Source organism: Oryza sativa, chromosome 2 (assembly GCF_034140825.1).
Source record: "Oryza sativa Japonica Group chromosome 2, ASM3414082v1".
NCBI lineage: Eukaryota > Viridiplantae > Streptophyta > Magnoliopsida > Poales > Poaceae > Oryza > Oryza sativa.
In genome coordinates this window covers 34,735,309-34,751,912 of record NC_089036.1, presented here as the reverse complement: position 1 = coordinate 34,751,912, position 16,604 = coordinate 34,735,309, and the positions used below count along the sequence as shown (strand labels likewise).

At 39.6% G+C, this 16,604-nt stretch overlaps 2 protein-coding genes across 3 annotated transcripts; both read right to left on the bottom strand.

Annotated features, from left to right (window-relative positions):
• Window positions 1-4,368: 4,368 nt before the first annotated feature.
• On the bottom strand, window positions 4,369-12,873 carry LOC107276563 (uncharacterized). 2 transcript variants are annotated; one of them, XM_015769659.3, is made up of 16 exons: window positions 12,499-12,873; window positions 11,702-11,769; window positions 10,846-11,004; window positions 10,600-10,767; window positions 9,635-9,788; window positions 8,989-9,068; window positions 8,074-8,346; window positions 7,814-7,957; window positions 7,029-7,163; window positions 6,821-6,919; window positions 6,327-6,383; window positions 6,036-6,240; window positions 5,636-5,754; window positions 5,221-5,289; window positions 5,036-5,134; window positions 4,369-4,949 (listed from the first exon to the last, which is right to left on the bottom strand). In XM_015769659.3, exons 1-16 carry the CDS (start codon window positions 12,608-12,610, stop codon window positions 4,710-4,712), a joined length of 2,181 nt encoding a protein of 726 aa, XP_015625145.1. In that variant the 5' UTR covers window positions 12,611-12,873; the 3' UTR covers window positions 4,369-4,709. The 2 variants fall into 2 exon arrangements, with proteins under 2 accessions (XP_015625145.1, XP_015625143.1); XM_015769657.3 differs by lacking the exon at window positions 12,499-12,873 and adding an exon at window positions 11,858-11,910.
• A 532-nt stretch (window positions 12,874-13,405) lies between these two features.
• Window positions 13,406-16,469, bottom strand: LOC4331046 (uncharacterized). Its single transcript, XM_015769663.3, has 5 exons — window positions 15,539-16,469; window positions 15,342-15,430; window positions 15,145-15,256; window positions 14,100-14,152; window positions 13,406-13,980 (listed from the first exon to the last, which is right to left on the bottom strand). Exons 1-5 carry the CDS (start codon window positions 16,407-16,409, stop codon window positions 13,762-13,764), a joined length of 1,344 nt encoding a protein of 447 aa, XP_015625149.1. The 5' UTR covers window positions 16,410-16,469; the 3' UTR covers window positions 13,406-13,761.
• Window positions 16,470-16,604: the final 135 nt, after the last annotated feature.

The window sequence follows — 16,604 nt, the reverse complement described above, 5'->3', positions numbered from 1 at the left end:
AGTTGTGAATTTTCATATATCTTTTATCTTATTTAAAAAAGTTATGATTAGTATTTATTATTATTAGTTGATAAAATGTGGACAATACTTTATATTGACTATCTTTTATTTTTTAGAGTTAATTTTACAAAACTACATATTTTATGGTTCAAGTTGTAGAAAACCACACATATTTTGACACTTGGTACTTAAATATATATATTTTGGTAGTTTAGTTTCACAAAACCACACTATCGATGAATGGATTCACTCGTGATATGACGACGTGGTTGTTTCATCTAGTATGAGGACGTGGCATCATATTAATTTCGTGCGATGGCTGTTAATAGGATGCCATATACTTATCCTAGGTGAAACAGCCACATCATCTCGTGGGTGAATCTATACATCGAGAGTGTAGTTTTGTGAAACTACACTACCAAAATATATGTACTCAAGTGACAAGTGTCAAAGTGCGTGTGGTTTTCTGTAACTTGGACCATAAAATATGTAGTTTTGTGAAATTTACTCTATTTTTTATAATCTTTTAAATGAGACAGATGGTTAAATATTGGACACTATTAAGACGGAGGTAGTATCTTTCTCTCATCTTTACCTCTTCTCTTGGATCGAAAGACGGCGATGGCGACGACAGCGGCGAAGATGAGCAAAGGTGTCGCCGGCTTGCCGGGATTACTGCTCAGGTGACCTGCATTTGACGCTGTGTCCGATCGAATCCGCGAATCTGCTGCTCTGTTGCTTGTGCGCCCGAGCACGCAAATGCTCCGCTTTTTCCTGTAGGAGACGGCGACGCCTCCGCAAAATAATTGAGGTTTTTAAGAGGAGTTGATTACAGTTGGTCGTAAAGCTCGGAAGGTTCCATCGGGGCGGTGCTGCAGTGTGCATGTTCTCACGTGGTCAATTGGGCTAACGCAGTCTCGATCTCTCGCCGAACTTACGAAACTTTTCGATTAGTTGGAATCATACACACTTGTTTATGTATAATGATAGATTGATATTGTTATTCAAATACAAATGTTTTTTTTTTGATGTCTTATTCAAATGCAGATGTTAGAGATCACGGGATTGCTCTACTGCAGCCATTAGATTAACGAAGATGCAGGAACATATACTACTTAAATAAATTGTACGTGACGTCTACCTACCTACTCCTACCATACATGTAATAAAATGCATTTTCTTCAAAAAAAATAATATTACTAATTAACAAAGAGAATGCAGGAAAGGTCAAGAACGCACAATGGAAGTCCGAGTCAAACAAGGGCTGCGTCGTAGTAACAGAGTCAGCTTGTTAAGGGGTGAAATTTGCAAAACTTTTGCTCCCTCCGTTAATGTATGACGCCGTTGACTTTTTAACCAACCATTCGTCTTATTCAAAATTTTTGTGTAAATATAAAAATATTTATATCATGCTTAAAGAATATTTAATGATAAATCAAGTCACGGTAAAATAAATGATAATAACATAAACTTTTTAAATAAAACGAATTGTCAAACGTTGGTTAAAAGTCAACGGCGTCGTACATTAAAATACGGAGGGAGTTATTACATTACCAAAGTCAAAGAAGTCCCCCTTGCGTCATACAGTAATAGCCTAATAGGTGGGGTGCTTGGGAATATTATTATTCAAGGTCAAAGTGTCCAGAAGAGCTGGCTAATTGAGATGGTTTCTGAATTTCTGCTGCATTGATCACCTGTTACCTGCGGATATTTGCTCCGTTTTGGTTCAACAGACAGGTGAGCCGACGAATTAAGGAAGTTAAATTGCCTGACCTGCTGCTTAATTCTCCATTCTCCAGTCTTGTGTCTTGACTTTACTGTCTGTGTCCTTCATCAGTAGAGGGTACAGTACGGTGTACTCGTTGTGCTATCATTGCTCGCAGAAAATATCTTGCAATGGCAAAAATATGTCAGATATACAAAATAATATCTCACTTTTTTTAAGCAAGTTTAATAGTATAGCCCACTACTGCTCTGAGTTATCTGTAGTCAATTTAATAGTCAATTCATACAATAGTTATCATAAACATATATTACACTGTTAATAGATAGTCCTATCTTTGAAAAGACAATTGATTGCCCGATGGCGGTTCGGGGGAAAACAGGGCACCTATCCTCTTCTCTTTCGTTAAGAACAGTGGGATGTCAGTGGCGGCTGCTCTCTGCGATAATTCCTGGGTCTCGGATATCATAGGTGGCCTCTCAGTCCAGCGTTGGGCGAATACCTAGCTTTGTGGGATGTGATTTCTGGAATCTCCCTTGACCTCGCTAGTTGGGATGAGATATTATGGAAGGTTGCTCCGGATGGTGTGTTCTCCGTGCGCTCAGCCTATTCACTATTCTCGGCAGGCAAGACGAGGTGCCCTCTTGGCAAGATTATTTGGAAGTCTCGTGCGCCGGTGAGATGTAAGTTCTTTATGTTTCTTGCCGTGCACAATGCTTGCCTCACTGCCGACAACCTACAACGCCGTGGATGGAAGCTTTCTCCGGTGTGCCATCTCTGCTCCAACGACGGGGAAACCTGTCAGCACATCTTCATGGGCTACTCTTACACCCAGCAGATTTGGGGTCGGGTGCGCACACGCCTGGGCCTTTCGTGCTCCTCGCCGTCGGCTGATTTTGCTGTTTGGTGGCTTGCAGCCCGGAAATCTGTTGCTAAGGTTGACCGCAAAACGTTCGATGCGAGGGTGATCCTTGTAACCTGGTTGATTTGGAAAGAGCGAAACGCAAGGGTGTTCGAAGGGATCGCGGCAACGATTCCCTAGCTCTGTTCTGCCATGGGGAATGAATGGGAAACTTGGATAGCTGCAGGTCTTGTTAGCTCCATGTGTCACTCTGTAGCAACTCATTCTGTGAGATTTTAGCTTTCTTTTTATGTCTGTAATGGTGGTGCATTGACGCACCATGCTACCTTGTACATTCCCTTTCTTACTCTTAATATACATCGGCCGGCTATTTGCCGGCCCGGCGAAAAATACATAGTCCTACCTGTCATACACATTGCATATTGAAGTCCGTACTGCAGCTGGCTACAAATTTGTAATCCGCTGCTATTCTCTCTTCTTTTTTATCTTCTTGAAATATATTTATAGCTAGCTTATTATCTAAAAAAAATTTATAGCTAGCTTATACTCCCTCCATTCCAAATTGATCTACATATTTCATAGGTACACTAAGACCAAGAAAAGCTAATAACTCTCTCATACTATATTTACTCTAGCAACAAACTCAATGCATGCATCATTCTCACTATTTTCTAGCCAATAGCAAATCAAGATATTGCATGTGGGTTATAAATACTTATGTGCATGGATGCATGTATCAATGTTCATTTACTCCAATGCACAAATAACGAATAGATTTAATGAATGAACACAAATATGTAGATCATTTAGAAATAACCTAAAAAAAACTATATGTAGATCAATTTGGAATGGATGGAGTAATATGTTATTGTACCTGCTCTTTCGAAACTTCAGCTTATCACTCGTTAGCTAAAATTTAAATTTTAAAACTTAATTTTAAAATTGATTTTGATGGTTTTGATCGTAGTTTATGTTATAGCCACTAAGAATATATATATATATATATATATATATATATATATATATGAAAATTTTACTCTTTTATTGCTAAGTTTTATAGTTTTTAAATCAAAAATTGTAATTGAAGCTTTATTAAACTCAGCTAATTATATTGAGGCGTTACTCCCTCCGGTTCTATAATAATTGATGTTTTGGACAAGGTTGAGGTCAAACTTTTATAACTTTAATTATCAATAACTTTAAAAATATTTAGTTTAAAGAAATTAGAACAACATATATAGATTTGTCTTTCAAAGCACTATAATAAAATTAAACATGTATTTATTTATTTTGTATATTATAATAGAAAAATAAGATTAAAGATATATTTTGTAGACCGTGTCATTGTCTAAAACGTCAATTAAAATAAAATCGGAGGGAGACAACTTATAATCAGATATACGTGAAATAATAGTTTGGTTAAAATAGGAAAGGGAACACGCCCACGTGCCACTTGCCCAAAAGACTGAAAATGTAGCATTAGGCGGGTCGGGGGTTCAGGCCTTTTAGACTTGTAGTGGTTGCACGCCCGTCGCCCGAAAGGTACACGCACGAAAATTTCCACAAAATGTAACTCGCATCAGTACAACTTTCTTTAGTCCTACTATATGTCAAACCTTGTATTAAGTGCACTTATATTGAGACAGAGGCAGTACCACACTACCACTACATAAGAACATACAGAAACATCGTTGTTAGTTTGTTACTACAGTACATGGCATGGTTCGCAATGGAAACAAAATAAATCATACAGAATCATATATATAAGAAAAACTAAACATGGTTTTACAGCTAAAAATTGCATTGCAATGTAAAGTTCATGAATTGAACTCAATTTGTCAGCAAATGTTTCTCGCTGAAATTACATAGCATTTGTATAATCGTGTTTAGTAGAATAAACATCTCAAAAAATTGTTTTCACAGAATAAATCTAGTGACTAAGCATTTAGCTTTTCTTTTCTTGTCTACAAAATTGTTACACGGTGTACATTGTACAACCTAAAGCACATAAGGGAGCCGGACGAACCAATGAACAAGACAGCAGCAGTCTGTGTTGGAGCTGACTCGTCTGCCATTGATAACGAAGGTGAAGTAGGAAAATTTTTGCTCTTCTTCAAGAGGAAACTATGATCTCCTTACAACTGCGACTGCAAAGTGTGGATGGTGTGTAAACTCAAATGAAACTCTCAGGGATGGATCACCAGCTCCAACTTGGCTGATGATGTTTAGGGCTATTCTGTTGTGCTCAGCCACCTGCTCTATCTGGCGGATCTCCGCGAGCTTTTCTGGTTCACTTGCAAAACTGCCTCTCAAGGACGGCGTGATCTTATGAATTTCTTTAAAAAAGTTATATTTGGTCAGATCCTGTTATCAAGAAAAAATAATGAAGGTTAAGTTAAAACAAGAATGGGAGAAACTGGAGGAAGACGATTTTACAACCAAAAACTCACTGCTATGGATGCATGAGAAGCTGATTCCCTAAAACTGTAGTAGGTAATGTGCTCAGGGAGACGTGCTTTCTGGAGAAGATCGAAATGCTGAATGAATCTCTGGAAAGAATGGTAAAAATTTTATCAGACGCGTTTAAACAATACTTAAAAGGATATCAGAACTTAGAATGCTAAACCCAGTCCACCTCTTGCTCACTATTGAAGATGCTTGGTAATTGGAATGAATTGCTTTCATTCCTCAGGGCCGCCAACATCTGCATTCAAAATAAGTAATGTTTAGCTGTAAAAGGTATTGGCACAACTGAAATCTAACATACATTCTTTTTGCCAATATGTTCTTTCGGGAGCTTTTTTTTTTTACACTCTTCATTTTATGTTATACACATTGTCTTAGCCTCCAACACAAAGACTAATGGGCTAGCAAATTCGTCTTCTTTGGCATGTTTACCCCTCTCAATGCTATAAACTCCAGTTTCATGTTCCAATGACTATTAATATGGATAACTGGGAAAATGCTGCCTGAAAATCCTAAAACAACATTTGTTTGAGAACAAAAGCAAGTAATGAATTGACATTAAAATGGAGGGAGTATGCAAGTACCATTGAAAGTCCTTCTGAAAGTAAAACATAACACTGAAGCAGTAGACAGGAGGATGGAAACGCTGTATCCCTTGAGGAGTCTTTTGAATGATCCTTTTTCTTTTTCCCTTTTCTTCGTGCTGAACATATAACCAGAAGCATACAGTAAATAACAGTCCAGCAGAGATAAAATTAATTGCATGGCATTTTGTGAATTTAGAACAAGGCATTATATAATAAGTTCTTCATAGTTCAGAGCCCCAAGAACATGATGTTTTTGTTAATGTACTTTAATTTTCTTCAGATTTATCTCCTCTTCAGCTTACACTCTCTGAATCAATATTCATCTATGCAGGCTACTGGGTAACAAAAACTAAGAATTTAAAATAGTCACAAGACTACAAAAGATATCACAACTTACAGTTTTCATTACTAGCAAGAATTCGTAACTGCATCTGCTCTATCAGCTTCATGAGGACCACATACATGTACCAGTACACCATACAATATTCACTCGGAGAATACAGGTCAAGTTCAAAACCCAATATGAGAAACCGATAAGCAACCCAATATGTATGTTCCTGAGTCCAAACCAGAAGTTGCTTTGATACTCTCATGCACATGTTCTGCACCACCACCAGATGTACATTAAACCAAGTGAAACAAATGCAATTAACAAAAGAAGCACAGCAGGCACTTAAGTTACAAATACCTCATGCGGTAAGACATTTCTAGTTTCACCGAATTCTCTTTTCAACGCAAATTCCAACTGCAATATATGTAAGCTCAAAACATTATAATATATGCAAGAGCTATATTTGATGTCTTGATCAAGTAAAACTGTAGGGGTAAAGTATTACAAGTGCAAGAGCTACACATGCATAAATTATCAAACAAGAGTTATTCGTCACGAACAAGGGATGCTCAGTCCCAAACCAAAAAGGAACTAACAATCCGTAGAAGTCAACACTGATGCCACAACTCATTTGCAACAATGAACAATCTAAACTCTGTTCTTTGTGGTTGTTGAAACATTAATCAGATTTTAAATCAAGACATGAGTGCTATTAGGCCAGTGGGACAGCCCAGCCCAACTCAGCCTACTTGCATCGCTAGATTAGATACAGTCATTCGTTACTTACCCAAAGCCATAAAGGGAAAAATAATTTTAAAAAAATCAGTAATAACATTATTTGTTTCACAAACCTGTATGGAAATGGTACTCCAATCCTGCAAACTCTTCCCAAGCTTGCGCCGTTGCCATGCAGTGTTCGTACAAAGAATTTTAAGCAAATTGATTACCAACTACAAGGCCATCAATGCACTTAATCAAAAGACATGTTTAGGCATAATTTTATATGACTGCATGAGATACAGAAATCATTAAGCAAATTGCATAGTTCTGGTGGCTGACCTGACCTAGCTGCACCACAAACTCATTCATCTGGAATTCCTTATCTCCTATAATATCTGGTAATGATAAAGCCCTTGAAATCACATCACAAGACAAGTCCCGACCATAAAGCTTGCCATCTTGAACTAATAAAGTCTGCTTCAAAGTCATTTTTGCATTTGTTAATACAAGAAAGAAACACTAATTGTAATAGTGTGTAGACTAAAGAGAGGAACTATCAAACTCATATGGCAGGATAAGAAAACACGGAACTGAAGAAAAGGAGAATCATCCAAAATTATGAGTTCAGCTTAAAGCAATTCACCATCAGACCAATCTAAGGACTTATAGTGTAGAAAGAAAGATGGGTGGATCCACAAAATTAGTTATGGAGGGATATAAGCAAAAGCAGATGGTGTGCCAATCCCTCAAAGGTATAGAGTCACAATTAAACACACAATTTACAGAGAATGGCTAACAAGTTGCTGCATTGTCAAATATTTCCCAAATGAGGAGCAAAGGCTCATATGTAAATATGGTACTTTACAGATCTATCATTTGAATAATAGTACATACAGATTAAGACATATGCAATGGCAAAACAGATGACATGATAAACAATAAAGCTACATAATATTTCTAAATCTAATATATCAGCCACATGTTTCGTTGTTTTATTATAGCAGGCATTTTTATTAGTGAGATACCATAGTAATAGTGCAAAGTAAAGCATATTAAAACATTGAAGAACAAATTAGTTAATATTCCACAAAAGTTTATGTCTGCAGTCACTAAGTATGACCCACCTGAAGAAATGCTCTAGGAACCAAATCTGGTACTGATTTTTGGAACTGTACAACAAAGTGAAGCACATTCTCAAGCACCGGATCAAGTGGTGAAGAGCAAATGATATCTAGATCGCGCAGAAGCTTCTCAAAGTACCTTATTGCCTGAATATAAATTATAGTCAAAACATTATTTTGAAGTTGGAAAGGCATATCAAGAAGCAATTCAGCAATAGAAAGGAAAACTGAGCAGTAAATTAGGGGAAAAAATCTGAACTTACATCACTCCAGCTAAGTAATTTGACAGCACGTGGTGGTGCTGGACTCAGAAGCCTGCTGTTTAAGCTAGCATCAAAGCCAACAGGACGAACACCTGATGCGGTTGTGCAGATTTCATCGCCTTGTTGCTGTGTATTGTTGGACTGTGACCTGAGGAAATCTCGAGAGTTGAGCATCAAACTGAGCTCAGTCAAACATGACGCAACATGCTTCTGTGCCAACTCCAATCCTCTTCCATGAGGTTTCCTCAAGCATGTAACAACATGGTAGAAATGCTGCACAAACACAAACACATGATAGAGTGAAGACATTGAGAATTAAATATTAAATACTCTCTTATGAATCATTTTTGGGAGTCATCATCAACAACTGGAAGGTTATTATCTTCCTCTACTCGATCTTAAGTTATAAACTAATGCAGTGCTATCTTCGGTGCTGAGTAGAAAATAATCCTCATTAGATGGAGTAAGTATTATCAACAAACAATAATTGAAGTCAATGCATTAGTGGCTGACACAGTATGTATAGAATTGAAAGCGAAATGTATCACTTTTTCTTCATTTGAAAATAAACATTCAAACAGCTTTTTACAGACATTTCAAATAGCATCTGTTTCTATCCTGGAGTCATCCTCGATTAGTCTGAAACTACTTTTTAGTACAATTCACCAATTGCCCTTAGCATGCAACAGGATACCCATACTGCATCATTGTTATGAACCAAAAATAATGGTTTGATGTGGTGCTAGGTTGGTTATCTGGTTCAGCGATTTTATATGCTTATTTTACAACAACAGAGATACCAGTTAACAGAGCATCCATAAACAGAAAAAAAATTGCCTGCTTATTGATAAACATTTTTCAAGTACATGAATAAAGAAAGTTTACAATTAATTGAATAGGAAAATGGGTTGAGACCTTACGAAAACGTAATCTGCATAACAATGCTCTGCAGTAATCCTCTTCCAGATCAGGATTGTCCTGTAGGGATTCAAGACCTGCAGTAATAAATTTCATAAAATGTATAATAACAGAGTAAAACCCACATCTGCAAAAGTCCAAACATATTAAACATTTAAAGAAATTAAATTGCTCCCTTTCCCTTCTCTTTATTTTTTGATAGCCAAGCTAATCGACAAGTATTTTAAGATGCAAGCACCTAGCAGTTCAGAAACTTCAAATACACACAGGAACTCCATATTTTTTTTATAAGGTGTCATTATTTCACAACTTCATTAAATAAACTAATTATCAAAATTCAGTTCTACAGCCATGAAAATTTAATGGAGGAAGCAAATAATTTAGTTTGCGCAATTTCCGAATCGAGCAATAGCTAGATATAATAAAACAGGTAAATATGCATCTACTACATTTCATCTTGCCTCAAACTTAATATTTACTAACTTTTGAACACAATGTCTCAGTTTCAAGTCTTCTACAGTACCACTGAAGCAATGATTGAGGACAATTATATTACTGGACTATAACAGGAACATGATTGGATGAGTGTGAAACAATACACACTTCATGTTGTCCAAAGATTTTTGTCATGGCACTCAGATACCTTCTAGTGTCTTTTTCCTGGACAATGCTTGGGCTTTACAAGCACGTAATTGACGAGCTATTGTCTCTTCAACTGAGTTAAGAATTGACAGGCACTTTTCATCACCTTCATCTCTTAAAGGCAGCCCAAAAGACATAGTAAAGAGGTCCTCCTCCTAGAAAGACAAGTAAAACTTGTATCTTATATAACAAGTGGAATTGTAAGGATTAAAGAAAAGATAACTGTGTCGCATGCTAACAGGAGTAAATAGCACTCAAATTTTATACTTGTAAGAATATCATGTTCGTGTCCTCACGGCCTCATATGAGTTATTTGAACAGATCTTGATCAACAAAGCACCCTAAAGAACCGATTTGGCCACTCAATAAAAGCACTAAGAAGTGGTGCATAGTTATGTAATTACTTTGAATCTAAAATACTATAGCTGTCCCTCATTATCATATGCACAAGATTTAGAGGTCCCAGATTAGCACACTTCACATGAAAAATTCATCAGTTGCCTGACACAATTACATCAATATACAAAAAGGACTGCACATGGTACTAGTACCCAGTTGTAATGAAGCTACCAGAATAATATATCTTTGGAGTTTCACAAGTGATTTGGTTGATATATTGAACAAAAGTACAGATTAATGACAGTACTGCAACTCACAGAACAGATTTTTCTTGTTAAGGTATAATACAGAAGGAATGCAAACATATTACTCTATCAACATTTCTGCAAGCAAAAAGATGAAAAATGGCATATATACTAATTCACTCATAATGAGGTAGTATGATTGTGGTCACGGTGCAGGATTTTTCATCAATAGAGAGACATAAAATCCTTTGTAAAAAGATTATGGGAATAAACCCACATGCATGACTCCTATGTTAGCATAAGTACAAATTGTGTCTGAGTAGTTGATAAACAAGATCAATGGAAATAGCTGTAGTGTAGAGAACCTCCAAATGGCAAATACCTCATGAGTTCGGGCAGTAGAAACAACAGAAACCACAGCATAACAGGTAGCACGCAAAATTCTGCAAAAGCTATTTAGTATAGCATGTGATGAAGTTCTCTCCATTCTCATAAGGTAGATACATGTAAAGACAGTCTGTGCTAGAGTGTGACCCTTGTGCCATGTTGCCTGAAAGAAGTATTAAATCATACCGGTTTAGTCAAAACGAGAGCCAAAAATATTAGATCCATGTTAGCACTGAAGTACCTCGCATGAGAAAAGATGATCCATGACATCAAGAGTGCGTTGAATGTCAAGTGTTCTGTCCAAACTAAGTGGAACTGGGGCAATACCATCTTCTATGGCTTCATCAATGGAGTAGTATCCACTTTTCTCAATTCCACAATCCATTTTAGGATCCATTATCTATATTAGGATGGAATAGACACTGAGAACTAAAAGTAAGCAACATATTAAAAAAAAATAACTGATCCTTCAATTAACTCGTTAAATGCTCAGCCAAATATGCACTGGAGAAAATGAGAATAAACAGAAAATCCTATAATTCTATAAACAAACTTGCAAAGTTCTTTTAGAACAGTGGACAGTTATAGTGAGGTCCAGGGGTAACTCTGAAATGGACAGTCTGTAAATTGTAGAATGAAGACAGAAACTGTCATCTGGTCCTTTAATTTCTCTAGTGTTATCATGAATATGATTGTACTTGTGATTGTTGTGGAGTTATGTAAGAAGCATGCTTCAGGTTTTTTAAATTGGCAAGTGTGTTCGCTAGCATAGCTTCATAGAGTTCGTCATGACTGCCACAAGTGTTGTAGTTTCCAAGAAAACTAAGATGAGTCAGAAGATCTTCTTTGTCTAAATATATTACCCAATCTCCAAGTACTTAGTATGCAACCACATCAAGAAGAAACTGTCCAGAGACTGCTTCTCATAAAAAGTGCATAACTAGATTTCCAAGCATAGATCACAATAACAATTCGTTGCACAAAACAATAATTTAAAAGAAACAAGTATATAATGGGCCTCGACACTCACTATATACACTAGATAGAAGAGAGGATAAACAAAATCAAAATAACAAGAGAAATAATGTGGCGCTTACCTCCAATGCAGACATTGCACCAAAAAGACTAAAGTTCTCTCCATGTATAAGTTCCCCATCCTGGAGATCTACAAGCATGAAAGAGTTAGAAGGAGAAAAGTCAAAGTGAAAAAAAAAACCTACATTAGCTATATGTCCTCCTAAAAACATGACAACCTTAGATACATTTACATCCATGTTCCAACAGCGACATCTTGCATTATCAGCACTGCACAGTTTGTAACAAGCAACTATAAAGTATAAACTTTATATATTGGCTTTGGACAAGGAAAAAAAACTGTGTGCAGCAATGCATGCCTAAGAAACCATATGCAATGAAAAACAATTAGAGAACCACTATCATCTTTAATACAATGACCTTTTCCAGGTATGCAGTTTGTAATGCCATTGATGCCAATATACCTCTCATCGGAACTCTTCGGGCTAGTTTAATAAACCTTTTTAAAATATATCAAAAAATTATAGAAGACGCTAGGACCTCGACTAATCTGCAATATACCCAAAAATCATCATGTATGTGAGCTCCACAAGCGATATACCAAAATGGTGTTGCAATAGAGCGTATAGAAGGCTTGAACAGCTGGGCCGGCATTCTGACTCAGAAGAGACTTGGAATAATTCATTGTTTTTCTGCTCCTTAAGGTTCAATTTCACAGCTTGGAATAATGCAAATCGCACTGGGAGCACAATGCGTGAAGTAGCCCACTCCAGCATCCAAACATACCGAAATCTACATGTATGATCCCAGCACGCCACAGAACAATCCCATATAGCTTAGCCTAGAGCTTGAAGCATACCACGGCACGCGGCGTCGAGGAGCGGCGAGGCGTCAGCCCAGGCGCTGGAGGCCGGTATGGAGGGTGGCGGCGGCGGCGGCGGGGAGGAGGTGGAAGAGGAGCTCGCCTCCATAGATATAGACCCGCGGATGCAGAGGCAGCTGGATCTGGAGCTCGTGGGCGAGGGATAGGGGCAGGGGCAGCCCGCCGCTCCCTCGCGCCACTCTCCCGCGGCGGCGGCGGCGGCGGCGGCGGCGGAGGAAGTGGGGGTTTTACTGGGTGCGGAGGCGGCGGCGGCGGTGGAGGAGGGCGGAGTGGAGTGCGTGCGTGCGTCGGGGAAGGCAAGCGATGAGTCCTCCTCCTCCTCCTCGTGCTCCCTCGCTTTAGGCCTTTTTCGTCAAAGCTTGGAGAGAGGGGCTTCGTTTACGTCCCGTCCTTCTTCTTTTTTCTTTTTGTTCTTCTTTGCGGCCCATAAACTTCTCTCTTCTACTTCTTTTTTTTTTCTTTTATACTCCCTCTGTTTTAAAATATAAGACGTTTTAACTTTGGTCATAGTTAAACTATTCTAAGTTTAACTAAGTTTATAAACAAATATAGTAATATTTATAATACTAAATTAGTTTCATCAAATCAATAATTAAATATATTTTCATAATAAATTTGTTTTGGGTTGAAAATGTTACTATTTTTTTCTATAAATTTGGTCAGTTTGATCTTGATCAAAGTCAAAACGACTTATAATCTGAAACAGATGAAGTATATTTTTTCAATGGATAAACGAATGGCTCTGTTCCTGTAGATATTCTGGCGTTCTGATTGTCATTACTTTTGCTAGTCCAATAAAAAAACACAATTATAATCTTATTGATTAAAACTTGGGTGGTGCCACCCAGCATCACCTCCATAACAAGGAATCAGACACAGTGAATAAGAGAAGTTATTAGTATTCATCAATGATCAATCCCGTTCTCCCAGGAAGTAGAATGGGAGAACTCAACTCTATAAAAAAAACACATGTAGCTGTTACAGGATGGCTGCACCTTCTCATGAAAAATAAGAAACATTGCTACCAAAAAGGAAAATGAGAAGGGGATTAACAATCCGTTGTTATTACTACAAAAGATACAGCACTGAGAGACTGGATCGAACCCATTTCGAGCAACACTGAGAGAATGGATCAAACCCATTTCGAGCAGAGCGTCTGTATTTTCGATCATCAACCTTGCTGGCCATGCAGTTCAAGGCCGCAGGGAGGGAGAGGTGAAGACGATCTTGGTTACAGATTTATGCTTTCATCTTTCTTTTCTTGCTCTTGCTCTTCTTAGATTTGGCTTTACTGGTGGATTTGTTCTTGTAATCAGGAGCTTTGTACTCCGGTACATCACGAAGACCCAGCTTCGACAGGACAAGACAATATGAATCCCAGTCAGTTCTACGCAGGTACTTGAGGTACTTCTTCCTCCTTTGGACCATATCCTGAAGCCCCTTTCTCGAATGTTTATCCTGCACCACAAAGTTTACGTGTCATTTCATCAAACACTAACTTCATAAAATCCAAAAGTAGCATCACTGTATCTAAGGAATATCGCCATATGCAGAAGGGGAATTCAAGACGTGCTCACCTTTTTGTGTAGAACAGTTGACAGATGCTTGATTTTCACGGTCAATTGGGCAACTGTAACATGAAGAAGGGGCATATCAGTGACATGCACAGCATATACCAAAAGGCCAAAAGAGCTAGTATTCAATGTCAATATATGAAAAAATGAATCAGAACAGCTTCAAGATGCATAGGCAGTCAATAGATATATGCAAGATTTTATATGAAAGGAAAGGCTTTCTTTAGGGTGATCAAAACTGCCCAGAAGAACAGCTCTACAGAGATGTTTGTTTTCAGGTATACATATTACCAATCTTCCTACAGCTCTAAGCATCACAAAGGGTCACTGACTTGCTTATGAAAGAGTATAGTCTACACTCTTTGGCAGAAAATGGTATAGTGATCTGTTAATATGATAATGGTAATCAAACCTAAATGATTCAATTCGAGACAAAATATTCCATCAGCCTGACTTGTTTTCATGACTATTCTACTTGAGCAAAGATCATCTTTCAGTATCTCCTAAAACACAAATCTTCATACCAAAACAATGGTAACGTTCATTTCCTACGAAAAAAACAATTAAGAAATAAGGCATGACATGCAAACAATCAACTGACCCAACAACAATCATATATTAACCTTGTGACATCAATGTTAGTATATTATGCTAGTGTAAGATGCTGACAAGTGCAGGTGTTCTACTTCCATACAAACTACTCCCTCCGTTTCACAATGTAAGACTTTCTAGCATTGCCCACATACATATATCTAGATTCATTAGCATCTAAATGAATGTGGGCAATGCTAGAAAGTCTTACATTGTGAAACAGAGGAAGTACTCATTTTTCTGTGTATTGTGCACCCTTAAACAAAAGGCGTGAAAAGAAATAAAAAGGTTATTTGGGTATGGGGCACAATAAAGTAAGCCAGTAAGGATGACATGGTTGATGCTGCATAATATTTGTATAAAAGCAAGGGATAGTGTTACTAATTTCTGAGAACATGTTTAGCAACAGAGAATTATCAAATTGCAGTTAACTCAGGAAGGGAGGGGCCATATTCACTTTGAACTCGCGCAGAGCCACAGTCATTTTCAGACATCTTAAACTCGTCCCTCACCCTCTGGAGCTCTAACTTCATCTTCTCTTCCGACGACATGTGGTCTGGATGGAAATACTGAGAAAAGCAGTAACCAATCAAAACCTTAGGAGCAAATTCTTCGGTAACCAAAAGAAACGGAACAGCAAATTGTCAATCTCACCCTCTCTAGCAACTCCTCCTGTGGAGGATGCTGCAAGTATTGCGGCGTTGCCGGCCCACCAATGTTCGCCAAAAATGACAATCCCTGCACTGCTCCCAACCAAGCACAATAAAACGCCAACAGATGCACATATCAGTTTCATCATCACATAAGCAGCGAAGAGGTGAATCAAACAGGCAATGTGCGAACGAGATTACTGGATCTTGTCTTCTTAATATCATCCTTTGTTTTCTGATCGGCTTGGATTCCCAGGAGGCTCTTCCGGAGTGCCACATACTGCCCGCCTAACCGCATGTCATCAGCAATGTCCAAATTTGCGAGCTTGGCGATCCGTCCCTGCAGCTCCTCAAGCGAGAACCACTCCTTTCCATCGTTCCCTGCGCCGGACGGTCGCAGTTGGCCGAGCTTCTTCCCGAGCTCTGCGTAGCTGTATTCCTTCTTAAGCTCAATGGCAGAATTCTCCTCTTTCCCCTCCGCCTTTCTCGCGTTCTCCCCGAGCTCCCTCCCGAAGATGGGATGCGCAGTGGGGGACAAAAACGGGGTTGTCGAACGAGGCTGCCTCCGCTGTTGCGGCTGCCGTCCAGAGGGGAGATTGCGCAAGCTCTCGGCGAGGGATGAGAAGTGCCCGGAGTTGGGGCCCTGAGGTGAGGTCGGGGACGAGGTGCTCCTCACCAGGTCGAGCAAGGAGGGGGCGGCGCCGTCGGGGGAGGAGCCAGGAGGGGCGCCCCTCGCGGCGAGGGATCCGCGGTAGGACTCGAGCTGGCGGCGGATGTCGTCGATAGAGGCCACCGGCTCGGCGTTCCCCGAGGGGCGGGGCGGCGGAGCGGTCGGGATCCGGCGCGACGGCAGATGCGAGGGGGTGGACATGAGCCGGTCGCGCAAGTCCTGGAAGAGCGAGGCCGCCGGGTTGCGCCCCTCCCCCTCGCTGGGCTTTGGTGAGGCGTCGTCGCGGTCGTTGGGCGGTGGCGGGGGAGGAGGGAAGGGAGGGTTGGGTGAGGAGGACGAGGAGAAGGGCCGCGGGAAGAGGAGGAGCGGCTTCTTCCGGAGGTTGATGCGGCGGAGCGCCATGGCGGCGGCGGCGGCGGGCGGTGGCCGGGGCTCACTTCGTCCTCCTCTGCATAGGGTTTTGGGGGGGGAGCAGAAGCGAAGCGGAGGGCGACGAGTGGTGGATTGGGCGAGCATTCGGACGCGTGCCTCGCCCGCGCAAGAACGCGGTGGGCCGGCCCAGCTAGTCGCGGCTCATCGGCGGAGAATTGCATTCCG